Source organism: Mus musculus, chromosome 9 (genome assembly GCF_000001635.26).
Source record: "Mus musculus strain C57BL/6J chromosome 9, GRCm38.p6 C57BL/6J".
Lineage (NCBI taxonomy): Eukaryota > Metazoa > Chordata > Mammalia > Rodentia > Muridae > Mus > Mus musculus.
This window is the reverse complement of record NC_000075.6, coordinates 102499499-102517429: the sequence shown is the minus strand read 5'-3', so window position 1 is coordinate 102517429 and position 17931 is coordinate 102499499. Positions and strand designations below refer to the sequence as shown.

Genomic DNA, 17931 nt, shown 5'->3' with positions numbered 1-17931 from the left:
ACTGGGCTGAACCAACTGTAGCCTTAAAGGAGCTGCGAAGGTGAACAGCTCGTGGGCCTAGGGTCCAACAGTAAGCATCTCCCTCGCACTTCTCCTAGCTTATGTACATCTAGCTGCCCTCCTCCAACCATGTTTCTTGTGAAGAGTGGTGGGGCTGGGAAACAAACCACAGTTGTGACCCTTCTGGGGTTAACGGGGAGGTGGCCTCATGTTTAGAGGGGCTGTCGCTCACCAGCTCTCCCTGACATCATTTGAACCCCCTCTTCTCCCTGCAATTTTTCACTTTATCTCCTTGCCCAGGACCAACTGTCCCTAGGCTGTGCTGCTGTTTTTATTCTCAACGCTGTCAAACTCTCACCCTGATTATGGAGTTTTGCATTCCTCCAGAGACTGAAGAGACCATCTGTGAGACTTCTCTGCCCCCTAGGAATGGCCTGCCGTCATCACCCTGTGTCAAGATGGTTAGCATTCACTAGAGAGGCAGACAGCGTACCCACCTCACTTTTAGATCTAATAAAACTGAGATTTTAGTAAAAATATTAACCTGACCTATCTCTCAACACGAAGAATCTCAGGCAAAATTCAAGTCAGAGCTAAATCCCAAGCAGCTGCCAATCACACCAACCTTGACCGTCAAGGATAAGAGACCCTTTCTGGGACTTTGGGTGTCCTGCCTGGCCTCTCTCATAGTACCCTTCCCCAGCAATTCATTTGCTGAATAAGACTTCTGAAACTGCAGCCTTGGCCATTTAGGGATATTTCTTGCTACCCCTATGAGGTGGCTTTCAGGCTGGACATTTTCTAAACCCTGCTGACTTTTCTCCCTTTCTCTCTCAAAATTTGAGATGCATAGAGCATCCCGAGTCTGTGTGGGCACTGTTCTAGGCTGGCCTTTTACCCAGTCAGGTGACATCTCCCACACGACAGCTCTCCTAATGGCTCCAGGTTTCAGTCGGTATTTGTCTAACGGCTCAATTGACTCAGAATATCTAACGTGGGCACGGCAAGTGGGTTTTGTGTTGTTCATTAACTCTGACTGATTGGAAGTGGCTGCCAGGTGCATTGATCAATTAACAAAGACCGCCAGGCAAGCATGTGTGCATGGTGTGTATGCATGCATGGGGGTGGTGACAGGGGTGCATGCGGAGGAGTCCCAGGATTTATGCAAGATACTCAGCACCATTGACTTAAGAGTCTCTGTACATGCTGATCCATTTACAACCTGGGCATACTTTTCCATAACACTTAAAGTCGGAAAAATCTTAGTTAAACATTCGTCATCTTAAAAGCACTCTCAAATGAACCATGGCTGGCTAGATCTTAAAAGATGCGTGCTCTATGCTTCCAGGATGTAGTAGTCGGGAAGCAGTCAGCTCCAAAAGCTGGGGACACGCATGATGGGTGGTGTCATTTCAGAACTGTCTCCTTAGCCGCCACCCTGAGGGTCAGAAGCCATCGTGCCTCCTTGTGGTGACTACTCTCCTGTCACCCAAACACAAGCCCACTGAAGATTCATCTTCTAAGGCCCCTGTGCACTACGAGCAGGCTTTTTATTGCCTGCTGTATAAAACCTGCCACTGAGGAGAAGGGGAAAGCAGAGCCATTTTTAATAAGAAACTCCATCTGGAGCCTTGGACTTTTTGCTGGGGTGGGCAGGGACGTTGTACTCAAATCAGCTCTGTGGTCCCTGTCCTGTATGGGGGAAGTGTGGTACAGAAGTTAAGCCCACTTGGCTTTAAGGGGGTGCACAGACATGTTCAACTCTTGGATCTGACTTGTCCTGTTTAGTGCATAACTTCAGGTAAGCTGCTTAGATGCCCCTGTGCCTCGGTTTCTCCATTTTTTTCCATCCATAAAGTGGATTTCATTTTTTTAGTGTGTGTGTGAGAAAGAAAACCTTTCATAGAGTGTGGCTGAGGGAGATGAGGAGCCATGAACAGTGCTTAGCTCGATGTCTGGCACACACCTCGTGTTCTGCCTCTGATCTAGGCTATGATTGGACCTCCTGTGCTGGAGCTGACAGGGTCCCTAGAACAGAGCCCAAGGAGTCCCAGGCTTGCCGATTTGTAGAAACTCAACACACGATGGGGACATCCTTTCTGTTTCCCCAATGCCTAGTCTCAACAGAACGACATTCAACTCTTCCCCTTCACCCCACCCCCGCCCCCTGATCAGTCTGCTGTGTCTTACCCCTGGCTTATGCTTCAATTCTTGTCTCCCCGTTCCCCCTTCTCCTTCTAGCCCAGATCCACAACATGGGAAACCCTCTTGCCATTGGATACAACCTCTAGGGGGAGTCCTCTTTGCTTCTAGTCACCCCCTTCTGTTCTGTTCATTCTTCCAATATTAGAGGCACTACATCTAAAGCCATCTGATGTCTGCTGATCATACTCTGATCAGAAGCCAGCACACTGAAGGCAGCCCACACCTAGGACCATAAGTCCTGCCTCGAATCCTTTCTGCCTCATCTCCTGCTTCTTACTCTGCTCATGTCCCCTTTTCCCCTGGCCACAGACACAGACTTTCCACACCTAGCAGATGCCTGCCTGCCTGCCTGTGCCTTCATGTCATGACTCCCAGCTAAAATTTCTCCCCAGATGCCCTCGTGTCTGTCCCACCCCCTCTTTTCTTACACAGATATTCCATCTCAGTTGCTGCTCACCTGTTCTTTTTATCTGGGGGTGGGGGGTGCCAGGGATCAGACTAAAAAACCTCATGCATGATAGCCAAACAACTAAGCTACACTCCCAGCCTCCTCTATTCTGCTTACAATGGTTCCTTATCGTGAGCTGAGTAATGAATTCTCAGGGTATCCATCAGAATCTCTGACTGCGAGGGAGATTTCGCAGATGGGGCCTTACCTATGGATCTCAGAGTGATTATTCTGGGCTATCTGGTTGGGCCTTAGATGTGACCACGTATAACTTTATAAGAGGGAGACGGAGAACTGCCTACCTAAAAAGGGAGAGGGCCATGTGATAATAGAAGCCGTCACTGGAATGACACAGCCATAAAGCCAAGGAATGCTGGCAGCCTGTAGGAGCAGGAGGAGGTAAGGAATGGATTCCCTCCCAAGACTTCAAAGGCTGCGGCCCGCTGACACCTGCCCTTTACCCAGCAAAGCTGACTTCGGCCTTCTCAGTCCCAGAAGCTTAAGGCGAAATCTTGCTGTTTCTAGCCAATGAGCAACAGGAAACTGATTTATCACCCCTGCCCCCACCATCCCTCCTGCCTTAATTTCCCCTTCGGTCTTTCCCGCTCCCTAGGACCCAGTCCTACATGCAGGAGCCTTTCTTTTGTCCCCTGTGTTGAGAGAATGGCAGCCCATTCGCAATCTTTCTACATCAGCGAGGTATCTCTGCTGTGAGACTTGTACAGCCACGTCAGTGTCAGAGAAACAGCCTGGCCTGCATTGATTCTTGTGCTTCAGGAAGGGGCATACCCATGTCCCTTGAGTGCTATGGCATAGTTTTCTTGCTTGTTATGGCATCAGCAATGGCAGCCAACTCTGGGTTGAGCCTGAGCACCCCAGGCTTCTGACGAAGAGTCATGGTAGATGCTGGAGTCCTTTAAATAGGTTCTCCTCCAGCCACAGTGGAAACCTCAGCTCTACCTCGTGGTAGTCTCAGATCTAGAAAACTGCAGAATCAGCCTGGCCAGCAGAGAGTGCCCTTGCCTGCCATTTCCAAGTACCCAGAGCACTTCTGGGAAAATCAGAGCTCTCAATGAAGGACCAGGTTGTTCCACCTTGCTGCCGAAAACTTGGCGCTAAGTGGGATGTTTCATCAGGTTCAGCTTCAAGAGAGGTCAAGGAGCCTTTGTGACTCAGGATGTGGGAGCACTTGGATACTGGGAGCCAGCAGGAGATCAGTTTCGAGGAAGCCGCAGAAGCCCAGCCACGGGAAGGTTAACAACTGAGGCCCTGCTGGGGTTGGAGGTAAGGTACCAGAGAGCTAGCCCTGACTCTTGCTGTCTCAAGCCTTAGTCTCCTCATCTCACCCAGTCAAGGTTGCTTTGATACTTAAGTGCGTATAGAGGTTGGTAGAGCCGCAGACACATGCTTTGCACTCAGTGAGTGTTAGCTGTAGCACTGACAATATCGATAATGGTGGGACTCTGTAATCCAAGGACTTTATTTCTTCACTGGAAGGGCAGGGTGTCTCAGTTCTTCCTCTGGGATGCAGGGAGAAGGATGCTCTAACCTTCATGGATCACAGAGGAGGTATTCCCTGTAGCCTTCTTGGATCACAGAGAAGGTGCTCCCTATAGCTTTTATGGATCAGAGCAGAGGTGCTCCCTGCAGCCTGATCTCTGTATCCCGGGCTCGCTGACTTGGGCAGCAGAGCCTGGAACACAACCCCAGGAGAGATGGCCATTAGCGATTTGTCTCTTACCTTGGTTGTCGTAGGAGGTGATGACCTGCGGCTGCTGAAGGCACTGCTTCTCTGGCAAGTTTCCTATTTAAGAAAGACAAAGACGATGGCAAGTGACCACCATGACCATGGTATAATGTTCCCTGGGAGGGGGGCTGAGGGAGCCGGGTGCACCTGAGATAATTGTATGTTGGCGGGGGCTGAGCACATCTACTGCCATAGTGAGCACACCTCTGGACCAGCATAGCCTCACCCATGGGAGTCCACAAGTGCCCACCCCTTCTGCCTCCCAGTGGAAGCTTACCCAGGCCGGGATTCATACTACTGGTCTATGGAACTGCTGCTCTGGAGTTTTTGCTACAATTTCCAAAATATTTTCTCAGACACAGATGCCTAACCGATTGTCATCATCCCTTTCTGTGGAGTGAACTGTGCGGGGGTGGGGGTGGGGGTGAGGGTGGGGGTCCAACATAGTACTTGAACTCTTGAGCTTCCAAACTCCTAGCTCAGCTTTCTTTCCTCCCTCTGAGGAGCACAGGGACAGTCACCTGCCTCTGCTTCTATCCTTGAAGGTGGGAGGATACTCAGTTTGGTTTAGTTTCACCATTTTTACAGAGCACTCAACATGTTTGAGTTCTCTGTGTCCACTGGTGATATTTACATGTCCTTATGGCCCAGTGGGGTTGGGATGCTGAAGAGAGATGCCTGGTTCTTGCTACAGGCCATCGCTGTCTTCTCGGGTCTTCCTAGGCATGAATTCCTTTCTGCTTTATGGCTGCTCTGTGGCTGTGCCAGCACTGTCCTTACTGAGCCAGCCCTGGGACCTTGTCTTCATGGATGTGGGAAGAGTCGAGGAAGGACCAGGATTATGGCAGAAGGAAGTTCTCAGTCTATATTTCCCCTTATAATTCGTCATCTCCCTGTGACCTAGAGTGAGCCTCACTTTAGGGGAAAACAGTGGTTCAGCCTGGGAACTAGCATTTCCCTAAGGTTGCTGTCTGTAGAGTGGAGCCAATCACGAAGGCAACTCTGTGCTTCCCATGACACAGCTTCGATGCTTCCCTAGCGGAAGCTGGTGAAGGTGGATAAGTGGGGCACTCAGCTGGGCTAGACTTGGGGTCCACCCAGCAGAGGTTTGCCTTGGGGGACCGGCATGCTCTAGTCTTCTCCTAGGATCGGGTTGAGTCAGGCCCCCAGGACTTCTAGAACATGGTTGCCTAGCCAAGGCCAGATGCACTGTCATCGTATGCCAATGTGGGGTGATGTGGCATGCTGGGCTGGAGCTCCTGGCCACTCGGGTGAGGACAGGGAGGCTGCCTTCTGTGGGCACGGCTGGCTGTACCTCCATGAGGAAACAGGAGCCGGGAAGGGAATCCTTAAGAAGGATGATTGGCTGGCACAGCTCCTGGGAGGTATTTATAGTCAGGGCTGCACAAGTGGTTTCTCTCTAGCGGTAGGGCACCAGACACTGTGCTGCTAGGCAGACTTCAGCCAGGACCAAGGAGAGCAGCCAATCACAGCAGGGTAAGCCCGTTGCTGGGCGAGCTTTGGGAGAGGGGTGGCTGAGCCCAAACACCTGCTGCTTCCAAAAGTTTGGAGTGTTTCAGGCTCCCCACCCTACCTCTCGCCAACACCCAAGCCCAAGGAGGGTACAGAGTAGCAATAGGAGGACAAATGTGCCCTTTTGGATCAACACCACACTTGGTTCCATTTGTGCACACTCTGTCAGCACATGCCACTGGGCCACTTCCTTCTGAGATGAAATTTCTCCAACTACCGGGTCTGGACAGCCTTTTGGTTAGCAGGACTCGGTGACTTGGGTACCAGCAAGGCACATATGTGATGAAATCAGCTTCAACGCGAGTGCCCTGGAGCTTGCCCTCAAAAAAAGTGGAAAGAGGCTGCTATATTTCTCCATATGTGCATGTCATTTAAAAAGTAGACTGAGTCTTTTGTTTGTTTGTTTGTGTGGTTTTTTTTTTTTTTTTTTTTTTTTTTTTTTTTTTTTTTTTGGAGCCAATGTTTCTCTGTGTAGCCTTGGCTGTCCTGGAACTCATTCTGTGGACCAGGCTGGTCTTGAACTCAGAAATCCGTCCTCCTCTGCCTCTCAAGTGCTGGGATTAAAGACATGTGCCACCACTGCCTGGTTTCTAGACCAAATCTTACATTAAAATTACACATGTTGGTGGGATGGCGAAACCATCATGTTTCCTGGATTTAAGGTTTCTACAGACATTCTCTGCTGCCAGAGTCATACCAAATCTTCAAACGCTAGATTTTTTTCATGGACTATTTAAATCACCTTCTGTGGATGGATACTAAGAGCCTCAGAGGGTTGTTTTTTTTTTTTTTTTTTTAAATAATCATCTTGAGAGTTACTGCATTGCTTTCTGTTTTGTGAAGTTTTTCACTAATCTCCATTCCAACCTTGAAGATGCCCAAAGTGGAATGACTCCAGGGTTTTCTGAGAGGCCTTTGGTGCTTGACAGATGGCTCACACAGGCAAGAGAGAAAAGCAACATAAAGGATATTCTCTTTTTGTCCAGTGTTCCCACTTGACTCACTTTCTTGCTCACACATGGACCCAGCACACAGCACACAGGCTCTGAGTGGCCATTCCTAGGGCTGGAGTTCCTGGACTCTCATTCTTAGGCTTCTTATTGGCCTAGAGTATCGCTTCACTAGCTAAAATGTCAATCTTTGCCACCCCAAGTGAGTTAGATTTTCCTTATAGCTTAGCCCCAATTAAGGAAGCCTTTACACGGATCCACTAGCCAGGACACAGGCGGATGTTCTTAATGGGTGTGCTTGCATCTTGAAGATGACTCCTTCCCGTGAACAGCATAAGGGACGTGGGGAAATGACCATCATTTGAACACAGCTCTACCAGGACAGGGTTCTAGACTTGCTTGTTTAACTGTTCAATCTCTAACAAACTTTGGCCTGGCGCAAAGGAATTGCGAAACGGAGCTGTTGAAGGAATAAGCACAGAGGTAAGATCAGTTTTCCTGGTTTGCGTTTCCGTTTTGCCGCTGTCTGAAGGCTGGCGAAGGCGGAGTTATTCACCTTTCCTCAGCTGTGCTCTTGTGCAGGGGCAGACATCTGACTCCAGGGTTACATGGGTGGGGTCTGCTGGAACTCCTCAGCAACATTCTGCGAGTGGAGGTCGGGGTCCTAGTAGAAGTCTGTGTTCTCATCATGCATGTTAACGCTCATGCATCCCCCTGGAAGCTGAGGTAATCAGTCTTTGAGGCACACAAAACAAAACCCGCTATTTTGGCCCATCGCCTGTGTTCCAGAAAAGAGCGCTGTCTGGAACCAGAAAGAAGAGGTTTTGGAAATGAACTTGGAAATGAACTTCTAGCTGTATTCGGAAGCTCAGGGCAGTAGGGACTACTATACAACCTTTGATCGGCTCTGCCCAGTCCTCAAGTAATATAGATTTAAGACAGGCCACTATCCCAGTCTGACCAGAAAAACAAAACACAACAACAACAACAAAAAACTCAAACACATTTTAGAGCTGTATATAGTCTTTGTGATGTCAGCAGCCCTGCCTCTGGTGGGAACACACACAACCCTCGATACCCCAAGTAAAGCCAAATCCTCGTATATAGCTCAGCCAGCAAACAAATGGGTGCTGAAGTTCACAGCATCATTCCCCACTTTCAGCTTCCAGAAACACAGGAGCCCCGATGCCAGGGAAAGTTTTCCAGGCTCACAGAGGCCTAGAGGCTTGGCCGAGCCACAGGCAGCCATGTCTGCTCACCGATTAGATGTTAGGGCCAATTTCCCAATGAGGACAACCCAACTCTTCCAGCCACTTTTCGGGGTTTTTGAATCACAGAGACGGAACAGAAAATAGAAAGAAAAAGAGATTTACCCTGAAAGCTGTTTTCTTCCAACTCTTGCCACTTCCGGATTCCGTTTCTGACACCTTGGAATCCTGTGAGAGAAGATTGGGTGTGAGACTTTTTGTGGAGGGAGCCCTAGGGCGAGTACCATGCACTACTGTTCCACTTAGACACCCATCTGTGCTAAACAAGGCTGTGGGAACCAGTTTTTTCAGGATCTGAGATAGGCTGCCCTTGAATGAGACACATTTGAGGAAACAATGCAATCCTTAAATTTTAAAAAAAAATGTAGTTTTTAGTGATGGTGGGATTGGCTATCAGGATTTTCCAGAAGGAATTTTTGCTATACAGATGCCCAATACCCATTTCCACATCTCCAATATGTAAGTATGAAAGTATTATTTTCTGAGAGTTTTCTTTCTGCTTTGCCTGCCTATTTCTGTATGCAGGGACAAAGCATACAGAGATTGCCTGTTCCTATGGGAGTGGAGAGCCACAGTTGCCTACTTTCCCAGCATCCTTTGCAGCTAGAGTATGGACCTGTGTAGGCCTCAGCATGACCCATCAGATGCACCCATGTTTCGCTCTGGCAATGATGTAATGCAGAAGAGAAGGGAAGCTCTCTCCCTGGCAGTGGCTGGAAGTGATAGTTGAGAGATTGAGTCCCTGGCATGCAACCTGATGTATGCTCAGGCAGTGGGAGCAGTGGGAGCAGAGGCGCCACCACAAGACCAGCTCTGTGGCACACTTGATAGCAGTGTTCCCAGGAAGCTCAGTCTCAGGTCTGGCTCTCTAACCCTTCACCCCAGAAGCCCCCAAATCTTCCTCAGCCCCCCCTCCCCGATCTTTTCTGCAGAGTCTGTTGCTCTTCATAGTCTGTGTTGTGGGGAGCGCTGTTCTAAGGAAATAGCTGGGAACGTGCTGGACTCTTAGAGAAAAGAAGAGAGACCAGGCCAGCCCTGCAGCCTAAATTGCTGGTGACTCTTCTTGTCCTGTCCCTCTGACTCCTTCCCTCCTTGCTCTGTGGCACAAGGCCACCGTGTCTGCCTCGTGACAATAGTTGAACTTTATTCTTCTCTGATGGGTGTGGGGAGGGGGCGCGTTAAGGCCTTCCTTGGCCGTTCCTTAGGGGGAGAACTCTCCTGCAGGTGACAGAAAGAGACTTGAAAGTCGGCAGGGCGATTTTGGGCTGTTGTGCATCTGTGTGAGACGTCTGAACAAGTAGTTTGACTTAATGCTTTTCTTCCTCAGGCTATGCCCTAAAGTGTGGCTACACAGGTCGGTACAGCCTGGGGGTTCCATGGATGGCAGACCTTGGAGACCCTACACTGTTCTTTTTCACTTTGGTAAAGAATAGGGGACACGGTTCTCTCTACTGCCCAGCATCTTCAAGAAACCTTCTCTGGGAAAATGTTTCTAGAAAAATACCAGTGCCTTTCAAGTAGGGGTGCTTTACCCCCCAAGTAAAGCAGGGTCAAAGTTTGTATGCTCTTCTGGAGTCATGGACATTTTGGGTAGGCTTTGGGTACCTTGAGGGCAGTTTTGATAGCCAGCACTTTATGGCTTCTCTCTTTATCCTCTCTGGTGTCAGAAGCAAAGGGACTCTGATTGGGCGGTGGGGACTATTGGGCTGACTTGGAACTAGGCCTCACTACACTCGGGGAGCGGTCTTCTGGATTGTGTTACATGCGACGGGCGCCATCTCATTCCCATCAAGACGTGGAGGACATTTTCTTTCTCCTTCAAAGACCCTGAGAGGGTCTAATCCTTTCTCCCAGGAGCAGCATCGGAGAACTACAGGATCTATTAACCTAAACAGCTCCCGTCCTCACACTCCGTCCTAAACTCTAACTGCTGCGAACACTCTCAGTTCTCCAGTCTCTCTTTCCCTTAATGCCTCCCTTCCAGCTCCCCAGGGGCTGCATCATAGCTCCAGCGCATGTGGCTGATGGATCAAGGTTGTCTAGAGAACCGCTGCCCTCGCACAGCAGGTGGACAGGCTGTGGGTGCATCATGCGCACAGAAGCTGGGAGTGGGGGGCAGATAGAGCAGCGGGAGGGGGTCCCAAGAAACGTGGGAGCTGGAGGGAGAGTGGGATGGTAGCAGTCATCTTTCTCTGTGCAGCCGGCAGGCATCTCTGCTAAAGAAGTGGTGCAGAGTTAGACCCTCAAGTCAGCTTCAGAGGCTCCCTCCAAGACCAGCGCCACGAGGCCCCTACATTTTTCGGTGATTTCCTGAGCGTCCGTTCGGCACCCTTTATACGCTATACAAGTTGTGTGTGTGTGTGTGTGTGTGTGTGTGTGTGTAGAATAGAGGCAGATTCTGCCTTCTGCAATCACCCTATAAGCAATCACTTCTCAGTTTTCGTTTTCCCAAAGTCTGCAGAAGAAGTAAAATTGAAGCTAAATTCAAGTACGGTCAGGAGACTTCAAACACTACTCCACCCCAGCCCAGGTTCCCTTCACCCATTCAGTCCTTATATCTGTTGGAGGCGAAAAGAGAGGCTTACGAAAGGGGAAACTGAGACTCTAAGTTATCTTAAAGTCTGACTCAGTACAGGGACCCTTTGGGGTCCCTGGTAACTTATGGTGAGTTGCATGCTGACTGGGGACTAGGCCTCTGCTACACGTGATCAGCCTAAGGCCCTGGTTTCTTTCTGAAGAGCATTTTTCTATGTGTTTTGCACCCTTCAGAGAATAGCGGGAGAAAACAGGCCTGGGGCAACCAGTGCGCTGTGCGTTGCCAAGGAACGCAGGTGCCCTGGCGCCAGGGCACAAGCAGCGGTCTGGGAGAGGTTCGGAGAGGTTCGGATTAGCCTCGTTGGGGAGGGGGGTGCTGCTTAGGCGCCCCCCGGCGAGAGGACCCGGGGGCTTAGTGGCCGAGGTGCCCAGGGATTCTGAGGACCCGGGCCAGGCGGGTGTTACCTCCTCGGTTTTGCAGCAGCGCGCCCGGGTTCGCCTGCGGGTCCAAGTGCGTGGCTTGCGCCGCGCGCCGCTTCTCGGAGTGCACGATGAGCAGCATGTCGATGGCCACAGCGTTGCTGTCCTTCTTCAGCTCCATGGTGCCGCCTCCCTCCCGGCCCGCGCGCAGCGGCTGCTCGCGAGGCTGCCTAGGCTGCAAATGGCCCCGTGCGCGCTGCTGCCTGGCGCGGGAGAGGGCGAGGGCGCGGGAGAGGGCGCTGCCCCGCCGCCAGGTCCGCCGGGCGCAGTTTCGCTGACTCTGCCAAATTCACCATTAGAACCCGCCCGGGAGGGCGCTATCCTCCTGAAGTGCCTCTAAGTCACCTTTGAAAGGAAATCCCCGGGCGCGGCCCTGAACTGCACCCAGGATGCACTTTGCAGGGTTTATGACCCTTCCTCCCTGTACAACGGAAGTGCAGGTATTGGGCTCCAGCAAAGTTTTCTCTGTGGCTGGGCTGAGTGCTGCCTCATAGCCACCATCTATCCCCTAAGAGAAGTCACTGGCCAACCCTGAAACCTCAAATCAGAACTGGTATAGTTTTGGAAAAGAAAGGCAAGAAGGTTGAATTGCAGAGTGAGCAGATGTTGGCCACATCTTTAGCCTTGACTTCTTTGTTCCCTTGGGTAGATTGTGAAAGTCGATAGTTTTCGTAGATTGAGGCTTTATGGTGAAGTCCCCAACTGTCATTGATGACTGTGTCAGACCCTGGGTCATATGTACTGGGCATCAAGCTAACAATCTTATTTTTCCTGAGATGGAGGTCTTAAAATTCCCCATTCCTTCGGGAAGACTAGCTCTTGCCTGAGGGGAAGAGAGAGAGAGAGAGAGAGAAAGAGAGAGAGAGAGAGAGAGAGAGAGAGAGAGAGAGAGAGAGAGAGAAAGAAAGGAACTGGGAGCTGCCAGCTGCTGTCAGGGAGCTGGACCTGAGAGCCCCTTCTATTTTTAGCCAGGCCTGCTCTGCCCAGCCAACAGCGACAGGGCATTTGGCTGTAGGTCCAAGGAGTGTTTACATGGCTTTTGCTTGGGAGCCTTTGGCACTGTGGTTCAACCAGGTGGGAGACAATTCCCTAATTTGTGTTGACACAGGTAATAGATGCCACCTCTGCAGGAGGCCTTGCTTGCTCTGTGACTCCACCTTGGTCCATGGCTCCTGAGAGCTCTCCACCTTGTCCTTGAAACAGCCACTCTGATACAAGCTATGTTCCAGCAGCAGTGCCACCACTTGCTGGCCATGTGACCTTGGACCATTTCTCTCCATTGTCTCAGCATTGGGTCGCCACTGTGTCTTCTCTAACTGGATGTCTGTCGGCTTCTAACAATGTTGAACTGGTGTAGCTAGACAGCTGAGTCTCTTGATGGACAGGGGAGACAGATGGTGGACTAGATAGGTTTCATTCTGCTAAAGTGAGCCCTATTCCCTGACTATATGTGTGTCAACACACACACACACACACACACACACACACACACACACACACACACACACACACACACACAGAGGCTGAGAAAGAAAGGACTGGATTATACAAACCTGCTGGGTCCTGGAGGTGGTTTAGGCAACCATGAGGACCTGCACTCACCTCCTTCACCCAGTGTGTTCTAAGTCAGTGGTTCTCAACTTGTAGGTCTAGACCCCTAGGGTTGGGGAGTCAAAGGTCCCTTTCACAGGAACCACACATCAGATCAGATATCCTGCATATCAGATATTTACACTACAGTCCATAACAGTAGCAAAATTACATTTACGAAGTAGCAACAAAAGTAATTTTATGGCTGGGGGGTCACCACAACACAAGAAATTGTACTAAAGGGTCACCGTACTAGGAAGGCTGAGAACCACTGGCCTAAGTCCTTCAAGAGACAGTGGTACGGTTTGCATGTGATATGTCCCCACCTGGCCATTGTTAAGAGACTTGCCCCCCACCCCCACACACACAGTTGATGCTGTTTGAGGAAGCTGTGGAACCTTCAGGAAGCAGGGCCTAGTTGGATCACTGGTTGGAACTAGCTGCGCATCCTGGCTGGCCACTGAGATGTAAGAAAGTTGCCACACTCTCCACACCATGGGCAGAAGCCATGCCTACCTCTGTGTACTGTGCTCTGCTTGAGGGGTCAACTAGAGACAGGCTTTGAGCAGGTGGAGTAGCCACTCTGCCTAAAGGCTCAGAATCCCCAATCTTCTCTTCAGTTCCCCCCTCCCCTCCCTGACTGATCCACCCTAATGTCCTCAGCCACCTCAAGTTCTCGGTGAGGTCCCTCTCTGTGCCCAGGAACAGGTCATGAAACTGAGGTGATATCAATCATTCTTTCTCTAGACTGCCTCTGCCAGGTATTTTGTACCAGAGACAAGAACGGTGACAGATGCAGGCTAAGGGCAGATATAAGGGCAGATAGCATCCGTGATATAACATACAGAGATGTTTCTGTCCCTTCCACCGTTGCTGTCATGCCACAGAATATCATTCTTAAGGACTCAGCTTAATGCCCCCTCCTAGAGCCATCTCTGGGAAGCATGGTTAGCTGAAGTATATCAGTCAGAGAGAGGCAGATAGCGTGTATATGTGTGTGTGGTCCTGCTGTCCATGTGTGAAATCCAAGTGTCTGCAGAAGTGCTTGCCTCCCATCCTTATGACTGAAGATCGGAGCCGGAGATGTCTTTGCTGTAGGAAGCCATCCTATGTGTTGTAGGATACTTAGCAGCACCCTATCAGATTCGATATTACCTCCTTCCCAATCCCGATGACCTCGACTGTATCTAGATGTCAACACATGTTTCCAGAACTGCACTGAGAGTCTTGCTTTGGAGAAAGCTGAACTCGGGTCACCTTGACTCTGAGTCCTGATGCTGCCAGGCACTTGGGCTCATCCTCCTTATGGTCCTTAGTGCCAAGACCCAGCTCCTGTGGCCTGCAGAACTGTTCCCTGCCTAGGTTCACCCTGGACTAGCCTCATGTGCACCTGTGCTGCAGCCATAACCATCTCTTAGTTTCAAACGCCCCTGACCTTTCTGCTTTTAGACTTTCTTCTAAGAGGTAGCCCCTGCATCCTGATACCATGTTGAATAATGGGATTCAAAGATTTTATTCTGACCTCACTAATTAATCTGTACTCTACCCTTGCCTTAGGTCTGGCAAAACAGAGACTACTTGCATTTTGGGCTAAATCCTTAATTATTTAACTTACAGTGAACTGGAAATTTCAGAATTTAAATGACACAAATCAGTAAGAATTCACCATGCATTGTGTAGGCAATGTTTCCGTAGAATGATGGACCACATGTACGAGGGAGGTTTCACAAGGTTATGATGGGGCTGAAAACTCCTTCTGTCCTAGGGATATGGTCTCCATTATAACAACCATGACACTACACAGCACACACATGTTTTTGCTGATGCGCTGAAGGCAAGCCTATTACCTGCCAGCAACCATAGCAGTATATTTGTGCAAAGTACACACTTGATAATAGTGACTATGCACACTGCATTCCTGTATTTACACTATACTTTTCTTGTTAGACTATACTCGTATTTATAAAAAACATGCTCACTATAAAACAAATCTGACTTTGAAAATGCCGTAATGCTATCTTATAGTTTATATGCTAATGTAAATACTTTTATAAAAAGCAAGAAATTTTTGCTCCATTATGGTGTTTTTTGATTGTGTCATTTCCTCTTGGGTTTGACCCAACCTCCTGTTTATTTGTTTATCATGACCCAGAGGCAACAGACTACTCTATATCCGTACCCACGTACCTTTGTCCCCCTCGGTATCTATCATGTATTTGCATATCTACTTACTGATATCGTAGAGAGGAAATAGGTAGCAGGCTACATCAAAGCTTCTTAACTGGGCTGGGAGCCCACAAATGTGTGAGTTGTAGAAAAAACTTGGCAATAACAAGAGTTTCTAAATGAACAATGACCAAAGATTAACTCAAAATCAATGCGTAATTAGTCTGAGTACTTCTGGTGGTGCTCACGCTCAGTGCATTGTGGGACTTCACTGCAGCCTTGGTTCCGAATACACAACACGCACACTTAGCACTGTGCATGACATCACTCACGAGGCATCACCACTGCTGCCCTAGATATGGGCTCAGGTTCAAGACAATAGTCATAGCGTTAGACAATTGTACATTATGAATTGTGGCATTTCACCGCACATACAGAATTTTCAGCACATATAGAAACATAACAGTTTATTAATGCAAAATAAAAACTTTAAAGCTATTTTCCTACTATTATCCCTCAGGATATAAGTAGCAAATTACTTTACCCTTCCAGTATATTTTGTCAGGATATTTGATTTTAAAAATTGCTTCTCAAGTTGCTGACCTGGGTTTTGTTTAAAAAATGATTCGATGAATTTAGGTTTGGGATTAGGGTCAATTTTCCAACAATTTCACAATAACCCTATATATTCTTCTGTTATTTGGTCCTTCCTGTTTAAGTGAAGCCATGATCTCAGGATTGATGATTATAAAATCCAAACACTGGTCAACTCGGAGAAAACCATTGAAGATAGACTATCCAATACTCAGGCACACTTTAATTCTTTATGTGGAAATAGATAGCAATCATGTTATCAGTATGCAAATTAACCTTCATCCTCAATTAATAGCCAAAGCTATAGATATAGCAATGACTGTAAATGCTTCATTTGTATTATTTTACATACTTATATACCTGTGATTGAATACAACTTTTTGGGGGGATGAAAAGAGGTCACATGAGGGAAATGTTTTGAAGCCTTGTTATGCTTGCTCCAGCTTGTTAAATACACTGTGAGATGGTCACACACCAATGAAATCACTTAATAATGTGTTCCTCAAACCACAGCGCTCTAGACAGACAATGCATGACTGTTGCTTTGTTATCAGCCTCCTCTTCCCAATTTGGCACGAAGGCACGTCCAGCTGTTAGGCTCACCGCTTCCACTCCTTTGCTTGAAGGTGGACTTGTCAGCTGTCTGTTGAATTCTAGGCCATGAGCTGGGGCTGCTGTTTTGGAGGTGAAGTAGGGGTGGGAGTGGGGGTTTGGGGAGGAACTTGCTCCTGGCTATAGATTCCCACAGGAGAGGAGTGTTCTCCTGTGTCCTACCTCACACTGCTGTTTGTCCTTAGAAAGAGGAGCTCTCTGGGGCTTCCAGTTTGAACCCTTTTTCTTCCCTAGGGTTTCCAAGAGGCAAAGTTCTCTCTTCCCCCACAGAAACAGGCATCAGGCACCAGTCTGTACAGAGAAAGCTTTTAGCAGGGAGCCTGCTGGTACAGCGTATTTTCCTCCATGGATGCATTAGGGAAGGGCTACAGGAAGCGAGGGGATACAGGGAAGGTGACCAGACCGAGTCTTCAGAGCAATGTGACCTCTTTGGATGAGCGAGGTCATGATGATCTTCCAGCACACGAAAGTCCATGAGTTCTGCCAAACTCATGACCAGTACTGAAAATTCAGAAGACCAGGCAAGAGAGAAACTGTATCACCCGAACCCTGTCATTTAGGTGTGAGCACTTTTCAGTGTCCTGTTCACTAGCATTTCCTCTCCTATTGTTGCTGCATATAGTTGAGTGTGCGCCCCTTATGCCAGTAGGGTGGCACCGTGTACAGGTTGGTGTCATGGTTTTGCCTCTTTCGGAACACACAGTGAACCTCCTCAAAACTAATTTAAAGGGCAAATCAGTGATTACACCTGCTTCCCCTTTGCCCAGTGGTAGGAGTTTAGCTTGTTTCATAGTATCCTCTCCCCAGGGTGATGCCACAGTAAATGTTTGTGTGCCTACATCTTTGGCCACATTAGCTGGTTATTTCCTTAGAATAGATTCCTGGAAGTGGGATCACTCACTCAAAAGGTTATGACTATTTTAAGGCTTGAGATATATACAATGTCAAATGACTTTCCAAAAAAGTTTGTGTCCACTTACAAACTCACTAGCCTTGTATGTCCACCCCTGGTCACCTGTCACCCCCGACTGAATGCTGTCATTACATAAGCTCTTAGCATTAGAATAATTAATGCATGGAACATATTTTTAGTTGAACTTTTATTACCTCTGAGAACTCTCTCTCTCTCTCTCTCTCTCTCTCTCTCTCTCTCTCTGTACATTATGTGTATTTATGTGCAGGTACATGTGTGTGCCCTTGCTTGTGGGCAAGCATGTGGAGGTCAGAGGATAATTTTTTTCTTTTCTTTCTTACCTCCCCCCCCCCCCATCCCTATCTCTTCAGTTCAGGGATTACAAAGGTCAGCACCTTGCTCAGCTTTTTTACAAAGGTCCTGAGGATTGAACTTAGGACCTCTGTGGCAAGGTTAGTAGTTTACCAACTGAGCCAGCCCCCTCCCCCAACCCCTGCCCAACTTTACATGTGTGTGCTGTTGGCTTTTTAAGGCTCACAGTCTTCTTTTCTATTTTCTCCTGTAATGGCACAGACATTTAAACACTAACCAGAAGGACAAACACTCTTCCTTCTACACATGATCTTCCTTATCCTATTGTGAACTCTGATAACGTCCTCTCCAGACCTGGTCCTCTTTGAGGACCAGGTCATTGCCTCCCTTGCTCCTCAGCCCTCTGCCTTCCCCATGTACACAGGAGGCACTCAATAAATGTTTGAGCCAAATTGGGCAGAATGAGAGCTTGCAGCAAGCTGGCACTTCTGGCTTTAGCCTGGAGAAAGCACTGAGCCCCGCAGAGCAGTTGCTCCTTCCTTTGCATCGTTCTCGCAGACCTTCAGTGCCCAGAGGAG

General features: G+C 48.8%; 1 protein-coding gene across 2 annotated transcripts in view; it reads right to left on the bottom strand.

Moving 5' to 3' along the window:
* Ky (kyphoscoliosis peptidase) overlaps window positions 1-11675 on the bottom strand; it is a 40493-nt gene extending 28818 nt beyond the window's left edge. Inside the window, exons 1-3 of one of the 2 annotated variants that reach the window (XM_006511647.1) lie at window positions 11152-11675; window positions 8257-8319; window positions 4395-4457 (exon numbers count right to left, since the gene is read on the bottom strand). In XM_006511647.1, coding sequence (XP_006511710.1) covers window positions 4395-4457; window positions 8257-8319; window positions 11152-11287 — 262 coding nt within the window. In that variant the 5' untranslated portion in view covers window positions 11288-11675. The remainder of the gene's footprint in view (window positions 1-4394; window positions 4458-8256; window positions 8320-11151) is intronic. The other variant, NM_024291.3, reaches the window with a different exon arrangement.
* Window positions 11676-17931: the final 6256 nt, after the last annotated feature.